Source organism: Hyperolius riggenbachi, chromosome 7 (assembly GCF_040937935.1).
Source record: "Hyperolius riggenbachi isolate aHypRig1 chromosome 7, aHypRig1.pri, whole genome shotgun sequence".
Classification (NCBI taxonomy): Eukaryota; Metazoa; Chordata; class Amphibia; order Anura; family Hyperoliidae; genus Hyperolius; species Hyperolius riggenbachi.
In genome coordinates, this window is record NC_090652.1 from 109,858,608 (window position 1) to 109,879,601 (window position 20,994).

The 20,994-nt window shown below is 44.0% G+C and overlaps 1 protein-coding gene across 2 annotated transcripts in view; it reads left to right on the forward strand.

The window, feature by feature from the left end:
- The window catches only part of INTS1 (integrator complex subunit 1), a 168,059-nt gene that overhangs the window by 145,177 nt on the left and 1,888 nt on the right, over window positions 1-20,994 (forward strand). For both annotated transcript variants that reach the window (XM_068244500.1, XM_068244501.1), the window contains 2 exons: window positions 5,948-6,018; window positions 16,153-16,244. In XM_068244500.1, coding sequence (XP_068100601.1) covers window positions 5,948-6,018; window positions 16,153-16,244 — 163 coding nt within the window. The remainder of the gene's footprint in view (window positions 1-5,947; window positions 6,019-16,152; window positions 16,245-20,994) is intronic.

Here is a 20,994-nt window from a genome sequence, read left to right on the forward strand (position 1 = left end):
CATTATCTAACAGGAAATAAATGTGCCAGCCTCTATAGCACTCTCACATCAGATGCTCTTGAAGAACTCAGAAAACGGTGAGCAGTAGTATCTGTGATAGTCCAGACATCACCAAACTTTCTGTGGGCCTTGCTAACTTTCTGCCTGGCTGACAGGTTAGAACTCCACTGTGTACAGCAACACTGGTGAAGTGGCGGCTTAGCCATGTGGCCCTCTGTTCAGATACACATACGGTAAGGTTCCCACTGCGATTACTTACAGCTGCTCCTTCTCCTACAATTCCCAGCTGCATGCTCACTCCGTCAGCCGCCATCATAGGCTATTAGCCAGCATGGGCGTCATGGCTTCAGTTGACAGAAGGTATTGCTTCAGACAAATTGTGAGCAGGCAACTGTCAGTTGCTGAAGGTCTGTGAGTCCATCAAGTGCAGATGGCAGTTGTGGCTAATGACTGATACATTAAAAATATGAGAATTTGTACAATATGCAAATCCTGTTTATGGTAATAACATACACACACACACACACACACACACAATCATACAAACACACTCCTGCAGTGAGAGAGAACAATTGTGTGCACATGTGCAAAGAGGGAGCTGAGATCGATATGTATTGCACCTAAGCCCAAAAAGTGCAAAGAAGAGTAAACTGTATCCTTAGTGGATCAAAGCAAATAAACAAAATGTACTCTTGTAGTGCAGAAAAATGTGTTCTTTACTGGGTCATACTGTCCCCTGGTGGATGCTTGTTGCTTACCCAGTCACGTTCATCTTACATCAGTCTATTATACATACAGTGGTGTGAAAAACTATTTGCCCCCTTCCTGATTTCTTATTCTTTTGCATGTTTGTCACACTTAAATGTTTCGGCTCATCAAAAACCGTTAACTATTAGTCAAAGATAACATAATTGAACACAAAATGCAGTTTTAAATGATAGTTTTTATCATTTAGTGAGAAAAAAAAACTCCAAATCTACATAGCCCTGTGTGAAAAAGTGATTGCCCCCCATATTAAAAAATAACTTAACTGTGGTTTATCACACCTGAGTTAAATTTCTGTAGTCACCCCCAGGCCTGATTACTGCCACACCTGTTTCAATCAAGAACTCACTTCAATAGGAGCTATCTGACACAGAGACGTAGACCAAAAGCACCTCAAAAGCTAGACATCATGCCAAGATCCAAAGAAATTCAGGAACAAATGAGAACAAAGTACTGTAATTGAGATCTATCAGTCTGGTAAAGGTTATAAAGCCATTTCTAAAGCTTTGGGATTCCAGCGAACCACAGTGAGAGCCATTATCCACAAATGGCAAAAACATGGAACAGTGATGAACCTTCCCAGGAGTGGCCGGCCGACCAAAATTACCCCAAGAGCGCAGAGAAAAGTCATCCGAGAGGCCACAAAAGACCCCAGGATAACATCAAAAGAACTGCAGGCCTCACTTGCCTCAATTAAGGTCATTGTTCATGACTCCACCATAAGAAAGAGACTGGGCAAAAACGGTCTGCATGGCAGATATCCAAGGCGCAAACCACTTTTAAGCAAAAAGAACATTAAGGCTCATCTCAATTTTGCTAAAAAAAACATCTCAATGATTGGCAAGACTTTTAGGAAAATACCTTGTGGACCGACGAGACAAAAGTTGAACTTTTTGGAAGGTGCGTGTCCCGTTACATCTGGCGTAGAAGTAACACAGCATTTCAGCAAAAGAACATCATACCAACAGTAAAATATGGTGGTGGTAGTGTGATGGTCTGGGGTTGTTTTGCTGCTTCAGGACCTGGAAGGCTTGCTGTGATAAATGGAACCATGAATTCTACTGTCTACCAAAAAATCCTGAAGGAGAATGTCCGGCCATCTGTTCGTCAACTCAAGCTGAAGCGATCTTGGGTGCTGCAGCAGGACAATGACCCAAAACACACCAGCAAATCCACCTCTGAATGGCTAAGAAAAACAAAATGAAGACTTTGGAGTGACCTAGTCAAAGTCCTGACCTGAATCCTATTGAGATGTTGTGGCATGACCTTAAAAAGGCGGTTCATGCTAGAAGACCCTCAAATAAAGCTGAATTACAACAATTCTGCAAAGATGAGTGGGACAAAATTCCTCCAGAGCGCTGTAAAAGACTTGTTGCAAGTTATCGCAAATGCTTGATTGCAGATATTGCTGCTAAGGGTGGCCCAACCAGTTATTAGGTTCAGGGGGCAATTTCTTTTTCACACAGGGCCATGTAGGTTTTGAGTTATTTTTCTCACTAAAGAATAAAAACCATCATTTAAAACTGCATTTTGTGTTCAATTATGTTATCTTTGACTAATAGTTAACGGTTTTTGATGAGCAGAAACATTTAAGTGTGATAAACATGCAAAAGAATAAGAAATCAGGAAGGGGGCAAATAGTTTTTCACACCACTGTATATAACTATTATTGAGAAGTTACCCCCTTGGCTTATATGCGAGTCAGTGGAGCAGAACAGATGGTGGAGCAGGTTTTGTTACTGGCAGAGGAGTGTATGGATCATGCACTAGTAATTCTGCTCTTGCCAGCTGGCTCCCTGCTGTGTCCGTGCCCCCTATCCCCTGCAACATGGAGTGCAGAGTGCGCTGCTAAAGACTACCTGTGTCCCCTGGCTTGTGGAGTGGAGCGTGCAAGTAACGTGTCGGTGGAATGATCAGGGATTCTTCCTGTGTGGCATTCGCTGTCTCATATCTTTGACCCCATCTAGTGGCGTCTTGAGACACAACTATCATCCTTGTGGCACACCTGGTTATGAGGAGGGGTGCTGACTTGTACTGGCTCACAGAGATTACGGGTCATTGGCACCTGAGTGGCGGACGGAGCTCTGCTGTCATAATGACAGCAGAGCAAGCAGGCTGCAGCGACATTACAGCAGCACGAATGACAAGAGTGACTCGACCACACAGCGTGACTGATTGAAATCTATACCCTGGCAGGGATAACGGCTGCCAAACGGGGCATAGATTGCAATCCGCACGATCCAGTGACCATACAAACTCCATGCAGATAGTGTCCTGGCCAAAATTGGCACCTGTGACACTCGAATGCTATTACCTTTTCCACCGTTCATTCCAAAACTATTGGACTGTGACCCGAACTATTGTAACAAAGCAGCAGATTTTTTTTTTTAATTCAGTCAAGGTTTGCTGAATCATCTGTGTCACGACCACTAGAGAAGGAAGGAGACACGTAAACTAACATAATCTGCTGCAGTACTACATTTGACCACTAGAGTGGGAATCCACTAAAAAAGCTGCTGGCTAATAGTAAACTTGCTTAAGTCCTAAAAGACAAATTTGCTTGTAGATTATCTTTTGCTTGGGCTCTTGGTGTAACATCTCAACAAGCCTCTCCTCCTCGATATCCCCTCCCCCGGTCCCTCATCACAGTGATAAACTGTTCTTTCACCCTAATATGTATAAAGTGATATAAAATGAGATCTCACATGGAAGAGGCTGTCGGGTTGGGGAAAGTACTTTGGGACTACAGCTTTCTTTAAAGCTGCAGGGACAGCCGTACTATCGCAGGAAAAAAAGCACATGTATAAGTAGGGTATGTATTTGGCTGGTGTTAGCTCCGCCCACTTTTTCTAACCCTAACACACAATTACTTAATTAATCAGTGACCTAGTTTGTGAGTTTTGCGGTCTTTGGCATCAATAATTTGCATTGAAATGAAACAAATCTGATTGGCTGTTTATGGCTCCACCCCCTTTTCTGAATTTGAACCCCAGTCACCCAATGACCAACTGTACCAGGTTTGAGGCTTGTGCCATTAACAGTGCAATAATGGCAGCAATTAGATATTCCCCTTGAAAATCAATAGGTGAATTTTGATTGGCTTTTGTAGGCTCCATCCACTTCTCTGAATATTAATCCCAGTCACCCAGTGACCAACTGTACTGTGCAAAGTTTGAGAATCCTATTATTAACCATTTATGCCTCCTGGACGTGGTAGCTACGTCCAGGAGGCCATGTGCGCTCCCGCGGCCGATTGCACGCGTGCACTCGAGTTCCTGGCTGCGGATCGTTAGCCCAGGAATCAATCAATCGGACCATGGTGCCGATGATTGATTCAAGCCTAGCTTTTTCTGTCTCTTGCGTCCCCTACGTCGCTCTAAGCGTACATGTTACGCTTAGAGTGACATCATGTAAACAAACTCATGGCTGCCATCTTGTGGCCAAAAAGTAAAACTACATCTAAATGCAAAAAAAATAAAAATCAACACATATTTACCTAAAAAAAATTACTATTTACATCCCACCCTCCCAAAAATACCCAAATAAAATGTTTAATAAAAAAAAACAAAAAAAAACATTACAATAAAAAAAAAAAACACGTAAATATTTACCTAAGGGTCTAAACTTTTTAAATATCAATTTGAGGGATGAAATATTTCTATTTTTTTTAAATTATAAGCTTGTAAATAGAGATGGATGCAAAACGGAAAAAATGCACCTTTATTTCAAAATAAAATATTGTCACCATACATTGTGATAGGGACATCATTTAAACGGTGTAATAACCGGGACAAATGGGCAAATACAATGCGTGAGTTTTAATTATGGAGGCATGTGTTATTTTAAAACTATAATGGCTGAAAACTTGAATTTTTTCAGTTTTTTTTATTATTCGTCCTGTTAAAATGCATTTACAGTAAAGTGGCTCTTAGCAAAATGTACCCCCCCCCCCCCCCCCCAAAGAAAGCCTAATTGGTGGCGGAAAAAATAAGATATAGATAAGTTCATTGTGATAAGTAGTGATAACGTTATAGGCTAATGAATGGGAGGTGAACATTGCTCGGATGCATAAAGTGAAAACGAATGAAGGCTGAAGTGGTTAAAAGTGTAAGAATGGCTGCAGTTTATATTTTCACAGTGAAATGTGTATTTGTTTCCGCCCACTTTTTGGTTATGGGGATAAAAAGTATCCTATGTTATTCCAGGTAATGTACTATGTGTGTGCCAAATAGCTTGCTTTGTAAACACATGTGAGCACAGCATAGATCAGATTTCAGCAGCTCACTGAGCTGCCCTCAGTCAATCAGTGAGGAGCAAGAATGTGGGAGGAGTGATGACAAGCTTCCTTCTCATTGGCAATGACAGAAATAGAGCCAGGCTGACTGAGATGAGATTTATTACAGCAGAAACATTTCTGATTAGATTGGAATGCTTGCAATGCAGGTTAAGGTTGCAGGCTGCATAATATACACAGCGCAGTTGGAAAATGGAATTTGATTTTGTGGCTTGCAATCCCTCTTTAAATCCTATTAATATGCAAAATGCTCAATTGCTTAGTTATTAATCATTAGCACGAGCAGAAAATTTACACTGATGTAGCAACTTTATGACCGATAAAACCTCTTTTGTTTTTGGAATCATTTTTTAACTTTAACCATCCGCAGTGTTCAGTGATATAATGTTGTTACCCACAGGCTAAAAATGTCTTCTGATGGTCCAGAGCCTTAGGATATCTGCGGCAGTCTCTATTTATTAGGGAAAAGTGTAGAAAGAGCCAAATATAATTAGAGAAATCCCCAGAGCGATGCAGAAAGTCACATCTCAGAGTCGCGTGTCAGCTCTCCCCCCACTCCCCATTTCCTAGGCGTCTCTGTTCCAGTGCCGGTAATATTGTGTCCGTCTTAGAGGCTGCCTGCAATCCGATCACTTCTTGAAAGGCAGAGGATTGCCCGAGGCAGAGGAGGCCGTGCAGGGCTGGCAGCTGGGCCCCTTCTCCCGGGATCTGTGCCGATCTGTCATCGTACTTCATTCTCTCCGCAAAATGAATTGCTTGATTGAAAGACAGTGTTTTATCTCAGCCTCTCCATTGTGTCATGCTGACCCAGCTTCTCTCTAGACTCAGCCTGTGATGGAGTTAAGTTGATGTTTGTTGGACTTATATCCTTTTTCTTTTTTTTCTTAGATACCCTGCAGGTCCTCAGCGACATAGATGAAATGTCCATGCGTAGGCCTGAAATCCTCTCTTTCTTTGCTGTGAGTATGGCCGCTCTCCCCATCCGCGAATGGTGCTGATATGTGAACACTGGTGTAGCGCTTTGTTCTTTTATAGAATAAAACCTGTCCGCAGGTTACACAAAATTCTGCAAGTCGTACCCACTAAGTTAATTCATTGTATTGTCCACCCAATAGAACGTGATCGTGTTTCATAGCTATGAAAAGGGATTTTCCATGTTACACAAAAGAGGATTCCTACTGGGGACCACCTTGTAGCATCACAGAGTTCTTTCCCCCTCACAGCCCCTATGCTGTCTGTGAAGGTGCCCACACTTTTTTATAGAGACACTGAAGCGAAAAAAAATGATGATATTATGATTTGTATGTGTAGTACAGCTAAGAAATAAAACATTAAGATCAGATACATCAGTCTAATTGTTTCCAGTACAGGAAGAGTTGAGAAACTCCAGTTGTTATCTCTATGCAAACAAGCCATTAAGCTCTCCGACTAAAGGCTCATACACACATCAGACTATAGTCTTTGGAAAATGAAAGATCACAGACCAATCGTACCACCCTTCATGTAGTATGAGAGCCATACCTTCACAGTCTTTTCTATGGAGCTGAACTCCACATCAGAAAAAAATCTTTGCAAGATGCTGCACACACAGATGCTGTACAGACACAAACGATCAGTATCTGCAGAAGATCTGTTCCTGCCAAAAATACATTCCTGCAAATCGCAATGATAGTCTGTGAGATCTGCAGATCATCATACACACATGATTTAACTGACATTCATCTGCAGATCAAGCAATCATCTGCAGATCTGAAAATCCATCCTGGTGGATCTGATCTGCAGATGAATGTCAGTTAAACATGAAGGGTGGTAAGATTGGTCTGTGATCTTTCATTTTCAAAAGACTATGGTCTGATGTGTGTATGTGGCCTAAGTTAGTCGTGGAGAGGGCTGTTATCTGACTTTTATTATCTCAACTGTTCCTGGACTATTTACTTTTCCTCTGCCAGAGGAGATGTCATTACTTCACAGACTGCTCTGAAAGAATCATTTTCAATGCTGAGTGTTGTGTAATCTGCACATATTATAGAATAATGCAATGTTAGAAAAAACACTATATACCTGAAAATAAAAGTATGAGAATATTTTCTTTGCTGCTAATCTTCTAGTAATTATTCATAGTACACAACCAATTCATTATTTCTCCCCTCATCCTCCAGGACAGCTCACCTGAGATTACTATTGAGTCCCTCCCCTGTGGAAACAATGCACCAATTAATCAAATCAATCCAACAGCTCCCGCCTACTTAGCCAGTTCTCCCCTTCTACCATTAGTTCATTTTTGTTTCCACTCACCCGTGGTCAGTGCACGCTGTAGGGGAGCTTGAGAGGCACCTATAGCAAGGAAGTTGGAGTTGAGAGTCCCCTGGAGGGGGCAGCTGGAGCTTGTGTTGGCATAAGCGGATGGGGGGCTACGCGCAGCGTTGGATAAACCAAGTAGCCGCCGATCGACGCAGCCACCCATAGCGGTGGACGCGCTGTGTCCTCCCTCGGGGCCGCCCTCTGCATGGTGTTGGGCGCTCCAGACGCTGGAGGATCATGTGACGCGCTTACCCGTCAGAGGTGACGCGCTTGGCTCCGCCCACAGGGGGCGTCTTTTGGCCGGACGGTAGGAAGTACTTCTTTGACCTCTGAGGGCGGTGCCGGGGGCCAGAGGCAGCTACGTTATAGCTGGGAGCGCACGTGTAACGCCGACACGCTGTCAGTGCGGCGTGGAGATGGAGCATACAGAAACCTCCACTGCGGGCAGCAACAAGGTACCGGCCGCAGACTCAGAACCAGCGCAGGCTCAGGTACAAGTCTTTTGTGGTTTCTATCCCTGCTCTAATGTGGCAACAGGTAGAATAGAAATGGGATAGTATTATTTGTCTCTCTGTCTGTATTTGTTTCTGCAGAAAGGTCAGAAGTCTACGCAGAAAACCAACAAGTGTTCAAAGTGTGGGGATGTTTTGCCACCCAACTATAGTAGATCTTCTTGCGACAAATGTAGACATAGGGGGCAGGATCAGAGCAAGGAGTCTAGCTCAGATACGAATGTTCTTATGATAGACCTAATGAAATCTATGAAAAAAGAATTAACCACGACCTTTGCGGCCTTTCGTGCAGCTTTCCCTACACAACCACAGGTGCAAGCTGTATTGCAGCCTCTGCTGCCTCCGCAACCTGGACAGGTGGGAACCCAGCCTATTGCCTTACAGGCCAAGGTTCACAACACAGGCAGAGGGGAGGAACCGCATGGGTCACAGGTATTGACACCCCAGGATCAGCAGGTGCAACCCTTACCCCCTAGATTAGGCCCGGTAGAACCCGATTCTTCCCAGGGATCCTTTGATGAGGAATCGGAAGAATCACTGGAGGAGGGGGAGACCAGGGAATCAGGGGAGGACATTCCTACTACTAGAACCCCCAGATACTTATTCAATGTGGAAGATACCCCAGAGCTGTTAAAAGCAGTGTATGAATCTGAACATATCCAGGATACAACCCCCGCAGCCTCAATACAGGACGATATATATAGAGGACTAGAGGACACAGGTAGCAGAAACTTCCCGGTGCATAGATCAATCAAAAGTGTTATATCTTCTCAGTGGAAACAGCCTGAAAAGAGATTTTTTTATTCCAAGGTCATTCAAGAGAAGATTTCCATTCTCACAGGATGATCAGGAGCCATGGTCAAAATGTCCTAAAATTGATGCTCCTCTGGCCCAGCATTCTAAAGCAGCTGACCTCTCCTTTGAGGATGCAGGCAGCCTAAAAAATCCTATGGACCGCAAGGCAGAAATATTACTAAAAAGGGCATATCAGGCGGCATCCTTTGGGTTCAAACCTGCGATAGCGGCCATATGTCTTACCCGCAACTTAGAAAAGTGGATGCGGGGGTTAAGAGCGCATCTCATAGCGGGTACCTCGCATGAAAAAATGCTAGAATCCCTGCCGATCATGGAAAGAACAGTAGCTTTTTTGGCAGACGGAGCGACAGAGTCGCTAAGGGCTGCAGCAAAAACAACTGCTTTGATTAATGCCTCCAGACGGGCGATATGGTTAAATGCTTGGGAGGGAGATGTTTCCTCCAAGCATCGCCTGTGTGCTATGGAGTTTCAGGGAGAATTGTTGTTTGGCAAAGACCTAGAAGCGATTTTGGAGAGGTCTTCAGATAAAGCCAAAAAGTTCCCAGACAAAAGGAAAAGGACTGCTAGACCCTTTCAGGGAAGACGGTTTTTTTCCAGACAGGAGCAGAGTAGACAGCAGCAGCAACAAAGGTCCAGAAGATGGACATATAACTCAGGAAGAGGTAGATCTACCTTCCTGTTCAATAAGGCACAGCCACCCACTACAAAGCCTAGCAAATGACACAGACTTACAGGTGGGGGGAAGGCTTCTTCATTTTTTTCGAGCTTGGCAGAATGTAACAAGCAGCGAGTTTATTTTAGATTTAACAAAAAAGGGGTACAGAATAGAATTTCGATCCCCACCCGCGGAAAACTTTGTAATTACGGGAACCCCGAGGGATCCGCAAAGAGCAGAAGCCATAAAGTCCTCTGTGATAAAATTGTTACAACAGAGGGTGATTCAAAGAGTTCCGGAGCAGGAACAGTTCAGAGGGTTTTACTCCCGGGTGTTTCTAATTCAGAAACCCTCAGGAAAATACAGGATGATCCTCAATCTAAAACCTTTGAACCCTTACATTCTGGAGAAAAAATTCCGGATGGAGAGCGTCGCATCGATTCGCAACTTAATTTGGCCAGGAGCTTTTATGGCCACCTTGGATCTGGAGGATGCATACCTCCACATCCCGATTCACCCGCACTTCCAGAAATTTTTGAGGTTTGCGGTAATCATGGGAGACGCGGTATGCCATTATCAATATCGTGCCCTACCCTTCGGGATATCCTCAGCCCCGAGGATATTTACGAAAGTCGTCGCAGAAGCGGTCGCACATCTACATCTCCAGAATGTAAGGGTTCTTCCATACCTGGACGATTTTTTAGTTTTAGCAACTTCCGAACAATCTCTAAGGGGAAATCTGCAAGTCTGCGTGCAGACCCTCGAGAAACTAGGATGGTTGATCAGCAAGGAGAAGTCGTGCTTACAGCCAGCACAGTCAACTCTCTTTTTGGGCTTGATCTGGGACACTGTTCAGGAGAAAATCATACTCCCGCAGTCAAAGGTGTCCAAACTAATATCAGCTGTGGCAGAATACAGTTCTCAACCAACCGTATCCCTCAGACAGACTATGTCCCTCCTGGGACAAATGACCTCGGTAATCCCGGCAGTGGAATGGGCACAGGCACATACGCGACACTTACAGACTTGGTTTCTTCAGGTTTGGGACAGAAAGAAAACGTCTTTAGACAGACGGGTGATACCCCCACAGCAGGTTCTGGAGGCCCTACACTGGTGGTCAAATCCAGAACAACTAGCCAGGGGTCGACCTTGGATGCAGAAGAACCCAGTAAAACTATACACGGATGCAAGCTCTTGGGGCTGGGGAGCGCACTGCCTGGAACACCAGGTCCAGGGGCAGTGGTCTCCCCAGCTCAGACAAAGTTCCTCAAACTTCAGGGAACTTATGGCAGTCAAGTTAGCACTACAGTCCTTACAGCCACACATCCAGAACAAAGATAATGTTATATTCCGACAATATGGTCACAGTCTCCTATATCAGGAGACAGGGAGGAACCAGAGTTCAGTCCCTGATAAATCTAACAATACAAATTCTGGATTGGGCAGAGTAAAATCTTCTGTCGCTGACAGCCACCCACATTCAGGGTATCAGGAACCGATGGGCAGACGCGCTCAGTCGTTCGGTCATAAGAGAATCCGAATGGCAGTTAAATCAGGAGATTTACGAAAAGATCACCATGGAATGGGGGGTACCGGTTCTGGATCTATTCGCCACACCCCAGAATACGAAGGTAAGGGATTTTTGTTCCCTCCATCCTTCATCTTCAATAAACCGGTTGGATGCCCTAGCAGTAGAGTGGCCAAGTGGGCTGTTGTATGCGTTCCCGCCGTTCAATTTGATTCCCAAAGCTCTCAGCAAAGTGAGAAGTTCACAAGCAGAGGTGATCTTTATAGCACCCTGGTGGCCGAGAAGGGCCTGGTTCCCTTTTCTACAGACCCTAAAAATAAGGGGTCCATGGCACTTGGGGAACAGAGAAGATCTACTAGTCCAGAGCGACCAGGTTCATCCCGATCCGGGTTTCCTCAACCTCACAGCCTGGATCCTGAAAGGGAAAGATTAAGGTACTTAGGCTTCTCAAATAGAGTTATTGATACATTGCTAAAATGCAGGAAGGACAATACCCGTAAAATTTATGCTAAAGTTTGGAAAAAATTTTGTTCTTGGAAGGAGAAAAATAAGGTCAGAACAAATGACCTAAAGTTTATTTTAGAATTTTTACAGGACGGAGTGGACATGGGTTTGGCGGTAAGCACCCTCAGAGTCCAGGTGTCAGCTTTATCCATATTCTTAAACAGGCAATTATCCGCTGAGTTGCATATAAAGAATTTTTTCAAGGCAGTGGCCAGATCACAGCCAATCCCAGTTAAGATAATACCTCCCTGGGACTTATCGCTAGTTCTAGATTATCTAATGTCTAACGAGTTTTTTCCATCAGAGGCCATTCCCATCAAAAAATTAACATTGAAGGTTGCTTTTCTGGTGGCTATAACCACAGCTAGGAGAGTGGGGGACATCCAGGCACTATCAATAAAAGACCCTTACATGATCATTCACCCAGACCGGATAGTCTTCCGACCAGACCCCACATAGCTCCCGAAGGTAGCCACGCATTTTCACAGAAGCCAGGATATAGTGTTACCTTCTTTTTCTACAGATCCCAAGAATGAGAAAGAAAGGCAGCTAGCAAGGTTGGATGTGAGACAGGCAATTTTAGAATATTTACAGAGAACTCAACAGTGGAGAAGGTCTAGTCACCTGTTTGTATTATTCGCTGGTAGCAGGAAGGGTTTACAAGCTTCAAAAAACTCCTTGTCTAGGTGGATCAAGGAAGTTATTAGGTTAGCCTATAAGAGATCGGGCACTGGTACACCATCAAACATCACAGCGCACTCAACACGATCATTAGCAGCCTCTTGGGCTGAGAGGTCAGGGGCTACATTAGACCAGATATGCAAGGCAGCGACCTGGTCGGGACATTCTACGTTTGTCAAGCACTACCGTGTGGAGCAGCTGTCAAGCCAAGATCAAGCTTTTGGACGCAAGGTGCTCCAAGCAGTCATCCCACCCTAAGGTACAAAATAAGTTCTCGCTGGTCTCAGGTGAGCTGTCCTGGAGGATGAGGGGAGAAAGGCCGAGCTACTTACCGGTAGTAGTGTTTCGGCGAAGCCTCCAGGACAGCTGCCTTAGGTCCCAGCCCTAAAAAAAAAAAAAAAAAAAAAAAAAGGGGAAAGGGAGAAAGAGGAGGAAAGGGAGGAGGAACAAATGTGAAGTAACCCTAAATTGGATATATATATATGTATAACTAAAAAAAAAAAAAGATGCTAAATAATGGGTGAGCTAAATACTCTTCTAAGAAGTAATGGTAGAAGGGGAGAACTGGCTAAGTAGGCGGGAGCTGTTGGATTGATTTGATTAATTGGTGCATTGTTTCCACAGGGGAGGGACTCAATAGTAATCTCAGGTGAGCTGTCCTGGAGGCTTCGCCGAAACACTACTACCGGTAAGTAGCTCGGCCTATCATATATTTTTTTTTCGCTTCAGTGTCTCTCTAATGAACAGTCATATTTTCAATAGAATCATGCAGATTGAAATAAAAGATTATATTTCATCAATCCACAACACTAAAGAATCCAACTTGTGATCACATCTTCACCGATTATGATCCTATCTATGAAAAAAAAAATCTGCCAAGCACAATGATTACTTCTTTAAAGAATAACTGTCAGGTTGAAAAAGCTAATTTAAACCTCTATTCTCCTGTGTTAAACAGTTTAGAAGGAAGCCAAAAAGGCAATACTGAAGTTAAAAATCTCTTACTTTGATGTGTGCTGAACAGCAAGGCTGGTTATTCCCAAGCTCCTAAGAAGGCCGCAGGACGCATAACAGATACTGCAAAGCATTCTGGGGCTGCTTCTTCTCCCCACTGCAGTACCTTGGGTCATCCCCTTCATTTCCCTATCACGCCCTAAGACTGCTTTCACAGTGAGAAGTTACAGGCTCATGTTACAGCAGCTTGTAACAACAGTCTAAACTCACACACTGAAAAATCACAGGGCACATGTTCCGTTAGAGTATACTGCATGAGTCCGGTATTGTTCCTAGCCACATGGCTAATTAATATTCACTGCACAGTAGTGTTGTCTATTAGGATCTTTTTTTGTGTGAAACATCAGGAAGCAGGGAGGATATGACATCACAATTGGCTTCATAGGAGACAGACAAACATGGAACCTGCCATGAGCTGTCAGGAGCATCATTCTCTGCAAATACTATATAAAAATTCTGTGAAATCCAAACGTGGACAGTGAAATGCATATGTAATGTAAGTACAACCAATATTTAGCTACGGATATGTGTTTTTTTTCTCTAAGACCCTATACCTAACAGCTCCTCTTTAAAGAGGATCCAAACTCTTTCACATTCAGTATAAATGCTGTACTGTAGAACTACACTGTTCTTAGCTGTGCATGTTTGTTTAGCTACATCAGAGTGTAATTAGCCTTCTCAGTAGCTGTGACAGTGGCTCTGCCTGTACAGGAAAATACTGAAACTGTAACCATTTCTTTGCTCCCTGAGTTCTAGAAGGTGATGTGTTGAAAGGCAGAAAAATGGAAAGAATTGGCATCAGTTGAGTGTAATCTGCTTTCTTTAAACAGAGGGTATTTGTGATAATTGTTTTAAATGAGCAACAGTGGTTTCCCATGATGCATGTATGGGGATAGGGCTTGGAACACCATGAGCTATCTGGGTATTCTGCAGTACTGGTCCAAGCCCTATATGGCATAGAGCAATATCAATCCCTGCCATGCACTGATGAGGACCAGAAAGTCTGAAACAGGCTTGCTGCATGTTGGGCTGACGTGGCTCTGTAAAATGTATAAGCTATAGGCTCACTATGCACCAGTGGTTCTGGATGTGAGCCTAACTTCAGGGGCAAAAAGATAATTTGCATATTCAGGATTGCTGCATCATGGGAAATCACTATTGTTTACATAAAGCTGCATTATCACAAATGCCTTCTGTTTTAAGAAGGCAAATTGCACTCAGCGTTGCTTTTTAGTGGGAGGGCTTCTTGGTCACTTTTAGCCCCTTATACTTTCCCAGTGGGTTTGAATCACCATGACCTTCACAAGAGCCAAATTGTGATGGCTAGACAACTAGTTCCAGAGATTTAAAAGGCAGGTATTGTGTAGTGTCCCCGGTATGCTGGTTTGGAACTACAATATGTGATGCTGGGAAGGACAAGGTAATTGTGTTGCAAACACACAAGGCTCCATTGATACGCATGGGGAGCGAAGCTAGCCTGTATCTTCCATCCCACAGGACTACTGAAACACGATTTCTAAAAAAATGCTGTCCATTAGGAAAAGGTGTCATAACACACAGTGCATCAAAACTTTCTGTGTATGTTTACGGGAACATCAGCACTGGACCACGAAGCAATGGAAGACCGTGGCCTGGTCTGATGAATTGCATTTCCTTTGGCTTCCAAATTCCCCAAGTCTCAGTCCAGTTCAGCACCTCTGTGGTATGTGCTGGAAATTTGCTTCTAAGCACCACCTCAAACTCACAAGGCTCAAAAGATCTGCTGCTACTGTTTTCACCCTAGATACCACAGTACACATCACGTCTTGTGAAATCTGTACCACCGGACCTACACAGTTTAGGCGAGTGTTGTAATGTATAGACAGATCACTGTATACCATTCGTAAACAAGCTATATACCCTGCAAAAGTGCTGCAGAAGATGTCAGTGCTATAGAAATAAAACAAAAAAGGAAAGCTGCGCCTGCCCAACCAGTACATGTGCAACAGTGGGATTGCATACAAAAGTCCCAGATATGACTAATAAAACGATGAATGTAGAGCGCTCTCCACACAGACAGATCATAGAACGAGAAATCTGCCATAGCACAATACTGTAGGTTATCCACCGCAGTAATCAATCAGCCAGTGATGTGTGAGCAGTCTGTGAAACACACCAGAAGTGAGGCCAAGTATCCACCCACAACAATACACCGAATTGTGGCCACCTCAAAGACAAGGCGGATCTATCGTTTGTAAGAGGTAACATCTGCAAAGGCAATTTCTTTCCATGACATCGCATCCACAGAAAAACTCCATAGACTTTAATCCAAAAATCTTTCCTCTCCAATTTACATTGTGGAATTTATCACTGGTGGTGACGTCTTTAGTTCTGCCAGGTGATCTGTATGGAATGTTTGTTTACTGAGAGTTCTATGCACAGAGGGAGATATTGCTTGCTTAGCAGTTGGAAAAAGTTTTTCCACAGTGCCACAAAGTCCACAGACAGCAGACTGTCAGGACCATGGTCATGACATCACACCCCAATAAAAAAAATCTATTTGAGAAAAGGTAAAGATTTCTCATGGGAAAGGGAGTGTCAGCTACTGATTGGGATGAAGTTAGTTCAATCTTGGGTTAAAGTCCCTCCTTAGTCTGCGGAATAAACAAATATTGTATAACAGAAGCAAAATCGGTAATACAATACGCTGCATTATTGATCAGAGCCTAAATGTTTAAGAGGTTCTCTTAAATAAGTTAAGGCTGGCATGAATTAGCTTATTGTTTTATAAGCTAGAACGTGTACAATTAGGCTGCATTTTCACCTTTCATTTATAGTGTGAAACTGGAACTGTTAGAACGGATAAAAAAGTTGCCTTTGAAGTGAGCAGCCGGTAATTGTTTGTTTGTGTTTGGCCTGATGCAGCAGGGAATACTACCATCTTGTGGCATCCTGATAGAATGTAACCAGGGGACAAGGCGGCGAGTCACATGCCTGTGATCCTGTTAGCTCAGCATGGGGGAAAATCGATGCCGTGCACACTGAACTCTGCTTATTGAAGATGTAGTGAGGGCAGTGCTCTTGTTCTGCTTTCTTTTCACAGAGCGATTTTCAGAGGCTCATGAGCTCCACAGAGGAATCCTGCCGCAATCTGGCCTTCACCTTAGCCTTGCGCTCCATTCAGTGTAATCCCAGGTGAGCGAGACAGATGTGCTTTGTTCAACAGGCGCACTTGTCTGTGATAAGTAGACTTAGTCTTCACTATGAGTGATGTGTGTTTTTCATATGCAATGCAGTATAATAATGTTTAGAGCAGCCTGAAATGAAAATAAAACTTATTATTTGAATTGTATGTGTAGTACAGCTAAGAAATAGAACATTATTAGCAAACCAAAGTCTCATATTGTTTTCCAGTACAGAAAGAGTTAAAATAAACTTCAGTAGTTATCTATGCAAAAGCGGTTCTCTGAGTTACTCGACTCACTGGGTCTAATACAGTCCTGTTCTCCGCAGCACTTAAAGCAGAACTGTAAATAGTTTTTAAACAGAGTGTTTCAATTACCTGGGACTTCTGCAAGCCCCCAGCAGCCGTCCTGTCCGGCGCCGGTCCAGCCCGAGCCTCCATTCTCCCGCGCTAGCTGCTTTCAGTGTCGCCGCTGGGCCACTGCGCCTGCGCGGTTCTGCCCACGCATATCATTTCTTTGCGTCTCCTGCTATTGCAGAGGGGAACACGAAGAAAAGATACGCTTGGCCAGAGCCGCGCTGGCATCGACTTAGAAGTCTAGGAACGGCGGCGGGAGAATGGAGGCTCGGGCAAGACCGGCGCAGAACAGGGCGGCTGCTAGGGGCTTTGCAGAAGCCCAAGGTAAGTGAAACACTGTGTTTAAAAACTATTTACAGTTCCGCTTTAAACAGCCAAGAAACCGTGAGAGACAGATTTAGAAAGTGTTCTTTCAGCTGTGATGATATTTTTCATCTACATGCTAAGAAAGTGTATGCTTGTTGCCGTTGGTCCCTAGTCAAATATTTGGGAATCTCCTCCTTTTTGAATCTCACATTTTCTTAAGCCTCTAAAGCTTAGTACACACCTGCAATAAATATCCAATGTTGAAGTCAGAGGACAAAGCTTGTCATCCAATTGTTTTTACTTAGGACCATATAAGAGTTTACCTTACACACTGGGCCCAGGGCCCACTTCGGCGCTTTTCCCCAATGCAAAACACTAGTAATTTAGTACCGCAAATGGTGTCAAGATCCTCGGAGTAATCTTGAATGGATACAATTTGCCCCTGCATTCCATCAACACAATCGCTCTGAAAATGCTGCATGCATTGATTTTGAGATCACTCCGCATGCAGTGAAACCACCCTACTAGGGTTCCACCGTTGAAGTGCTTTGATTGGCAGTATCACCAAACGGTGCAAAAGCGCTCTTAGTGGGCCCCACCTATTTGTATTCATCATTCTCTTTGATAATCATTGGGCACACATTTTCCTCCCCCCCCCCCCCCAACACAAAATGTATAACTTATAGATGTGGCCCACTGCACCTTTAGATGTCGACGGCCCACATATAAAATAGCAGTGCTGGCATGACCCATCCACCCACATACTGTAGAAGCCAGCGAGCAGTCATTTGCTGGCTTCCAATCCAATTCTGCATCAGGTGACTCTGCTGTCCAACTGGACGGCAGGTTGTCTCCGTCTGGTGCACAGAGACTTTCTTTGGGCGCCGCATGACTGAATGGCTGCAGCTGGGAGTTCTCCTCCGGGCATGACTTGGGAGTAATCAATAACTAGATTCAACGTATTGTTTTTCAACATTTTATGTATGTTCCGGCCCCCCAGCAGTCTGAACTATGTTGAACTGGCCCTTGACTGAAAAAGTTTGGGGATCCCTGCCTTAAATGGACTCCGAAGTGAAAGACGTATGGAGGCTAACATGTTTTTTTTCCTTTTAAACAATGCAAATTTCCTGGCTGCCCTGCTGATCCCACGCCTCTTATCCTACAAGATTAGATGCATGCTTGTTTCAAGGTGTGTGATCCACACACTACTGGCCAGAAAGATCAATAGGACTGACGGGGAACTGGTATTGTTTTAACGGAATTCAATATGGCAGCCTCCATTTACACCTCGCTTCAGGCGCCCTTTAAACCATATGCGTATGCCAGAACCTGCAATGTGAGGCTCTCTATTACTGCTGCAAGGATGGGCGTGTGGTTGGTTTAATCACCCTTCCTGTTTGCCCGTAATTCATTAATGTCAGAAACTCCACCCCCTACATCTGTGAGACCGCCACGGCCAGCTGGTCTACTGGTTAACAACAAGAGAACTAAAGTGATGTCATCTGCTCCAATGAACCATCTGCAAGTAGATGGAGAAAAAGTAGAAGTTGTAACAGATTTCATCTTCCTGGGATCGAAGATCTCTGCAGATTGTAACTGCAGCCATGATATTTATGACCCATACTCACGGGCTACAATTGTCGCCGCAACATGCGGCGCGCGCGTGTCGCGGCGACAGGTCGCCGTGAGTATGTGGTGTTGCACGGGCGCGCATCCCGAACTGTCGCCCATCGCTGATGTCGCCAGGCGATTGGCGCAGTCAATCGCCTGGCGACAGTCGCCGCCGCAACTGTCGCTAGTCCGCGTAAGTACGCGGACTAGCGACAGCAACATAATTGCAAATAGACGGCGCTTCCGGCGCGGGGAGGGACAACAGCGACAGCTTCCGCCGCATCAGTTGCCAGGTCCCTCCGCCGTGTGTATGCGGAGGGACCTGGCGACGAGCTGTCGCCGGCATGTCGCGCACACGCTCCCGTGTGCTAGCGACATGCCAAAAAGTTGCCCGTGAGTATGGGCCATAAGAGAGGCTTGTTGCTTGGAAGGAAGGTTATGGCAAATTTGGATGAGATACTAAAGGATACAGATGTTACTTTACCAACACGCATCAGGATAGTTATGGCTATGGTCTTCCTAGTGGCAACATAGGGCTGTGAAAGTTGGACTATAAAGAAGGTCATGCGTAGAAAAAATTATGCTTTTGAACTGTGGTTGTGAAGAAAGCTCCTGAGAGTACTCTGGACTGCTAGAAGATCTAGCCAGTCAATATTTAAAGGGGCACTATGGCAAAAAATTGTAACATTTAAAATATGTGCAAACATAGACAAATAAGAAGTATGTTTTTTCCCAGAGAAAAATGAGCCATAAATTACTTTTCTCCTATGTTGCTGTCACTTACAGTAGGTAGTAGAAATCTGACAGAAGCGACAGGTTTTTGGACTAGTCCATATCTTCATAGGGGATTCTCGGCAAGGCTTTTATTCGTTATAAAGATATTCCCTAAAAACAACTTAAACAATGATGCTGGCCAGCTTCCCTGCTCACTACAGTTTTTTTGGCAGTTGGAAAGCGCAACTGCCATTCACTTAGTGCTTTTGAAAATAAATAAATCCCTGAGAATCCCCCATGAAGAGATGGACTAGTCCAAAACCTGTCGCATCTGTCAGATTTCTACTGCCTACTGTAAGTGACAGCAACATAGGAGAAAAGTAATTTATGGCTCATTTTACTCTGGAAAAAACATATTTCTTATTTGTATATCTTTGCACATATTTTAAATTTTAAAAATTTTCGCCATAGAGTGTTCACCAGAAGGGCCGATACTACTATTAAAATTGAAATACTTTAGTCACATAATGAGAAAATTGGATTCTTTGGAGAAGTCCTTGATGCTTGGAAAAATTGAGGGCAAAAGGAGAGGACTGAGGCTAAGATGGATAGATAGCATATGTGACGCTATGAATTTGTCTATTGAACAGACACATCTGGCGTGCAGAAGTACATATGGTCACGAAGAGTTGGAGTCAACTGAATGAATGAGGAGGATTCCTGGTCTCTTATGCAAAGTATAGGAGTGCAACGCGCCAAAAATTGTGCAGGAGATTTGGGGGAAAACCAATCACACAAGTAGAAAAACAGCACCGTAATTTACATGTTAATTGCGGTGCAGTTAAAGTGAAGCAGAGATGAAGCGCCCTCATGTATTTTACCATATATATCAGTGGGAACATTAGAGAAAACACCTACCCTGCTCTCTGTTTCATTCTTCACTGTTCAGCTTGCTTCTTAACAGCCCTGATAAAATCCCTGACTGAGCATTCAGTCTGGCTTTGCGCAGGAATCATTATAGCTGAGTCTGTGTTCTTTGATGTCTTTTCAAGCCCAAGCCTGCCCCCTTGTGGCTCTGCTCAGGAATAATTATAGCTAAGTCATTATAGCAAAGTCAGACTGAATGCTCAGTCAGGGATTTTATCAGGGCTGATAAGAAGCAAGCTGAACAGTGAAGAATGAAACAGAGAGCAGGGTAGGTGTTTTCTCTAATGTTCCCACTGATATATATGGTAAAATACATGAGGGTGCTTCGTCTCTCGTTCACTTTAAGATCGGCATAGCGGGCGCAATCCAATTTTTGGACTGAAATGTGCCTATTGGAAAAGGGCCTTTAAAGGGAACCTAAACTGAGAAGGACATGTATTTTTCCTTTTAAAATAATACCAGTTGCCTGACTCTACTGCTGATCCTGTGTCTCTAATACTTTCAGCCACAGCCCCTGAATAAGCATGCAAATCAGGTGCTCTGACTGAAGTCAGACTGGATTAGCTGCATGCTTGTTTCAGGTGTGGGATTCAGCCACCATTGCAGCCACAGAAGTCAGCAGGACTGCCAGGCAACTGGTATTGTTTAAAAGGAAACATCCATATCCCTCTCAGTTTAGGTTCCCTTTAAGGAAGGATGTTATGTAAGGACTCCAGGCATTGCAGGGGACTGATCACATATTTGCTTTTCAAAATGTCTGCTTTATTACTGTCTATAAAAGTTATGCTGTATCTGAAATACAAGTAGGGTAGCTTAAGCTGGATACCTCTTTATGTTAACGTTATG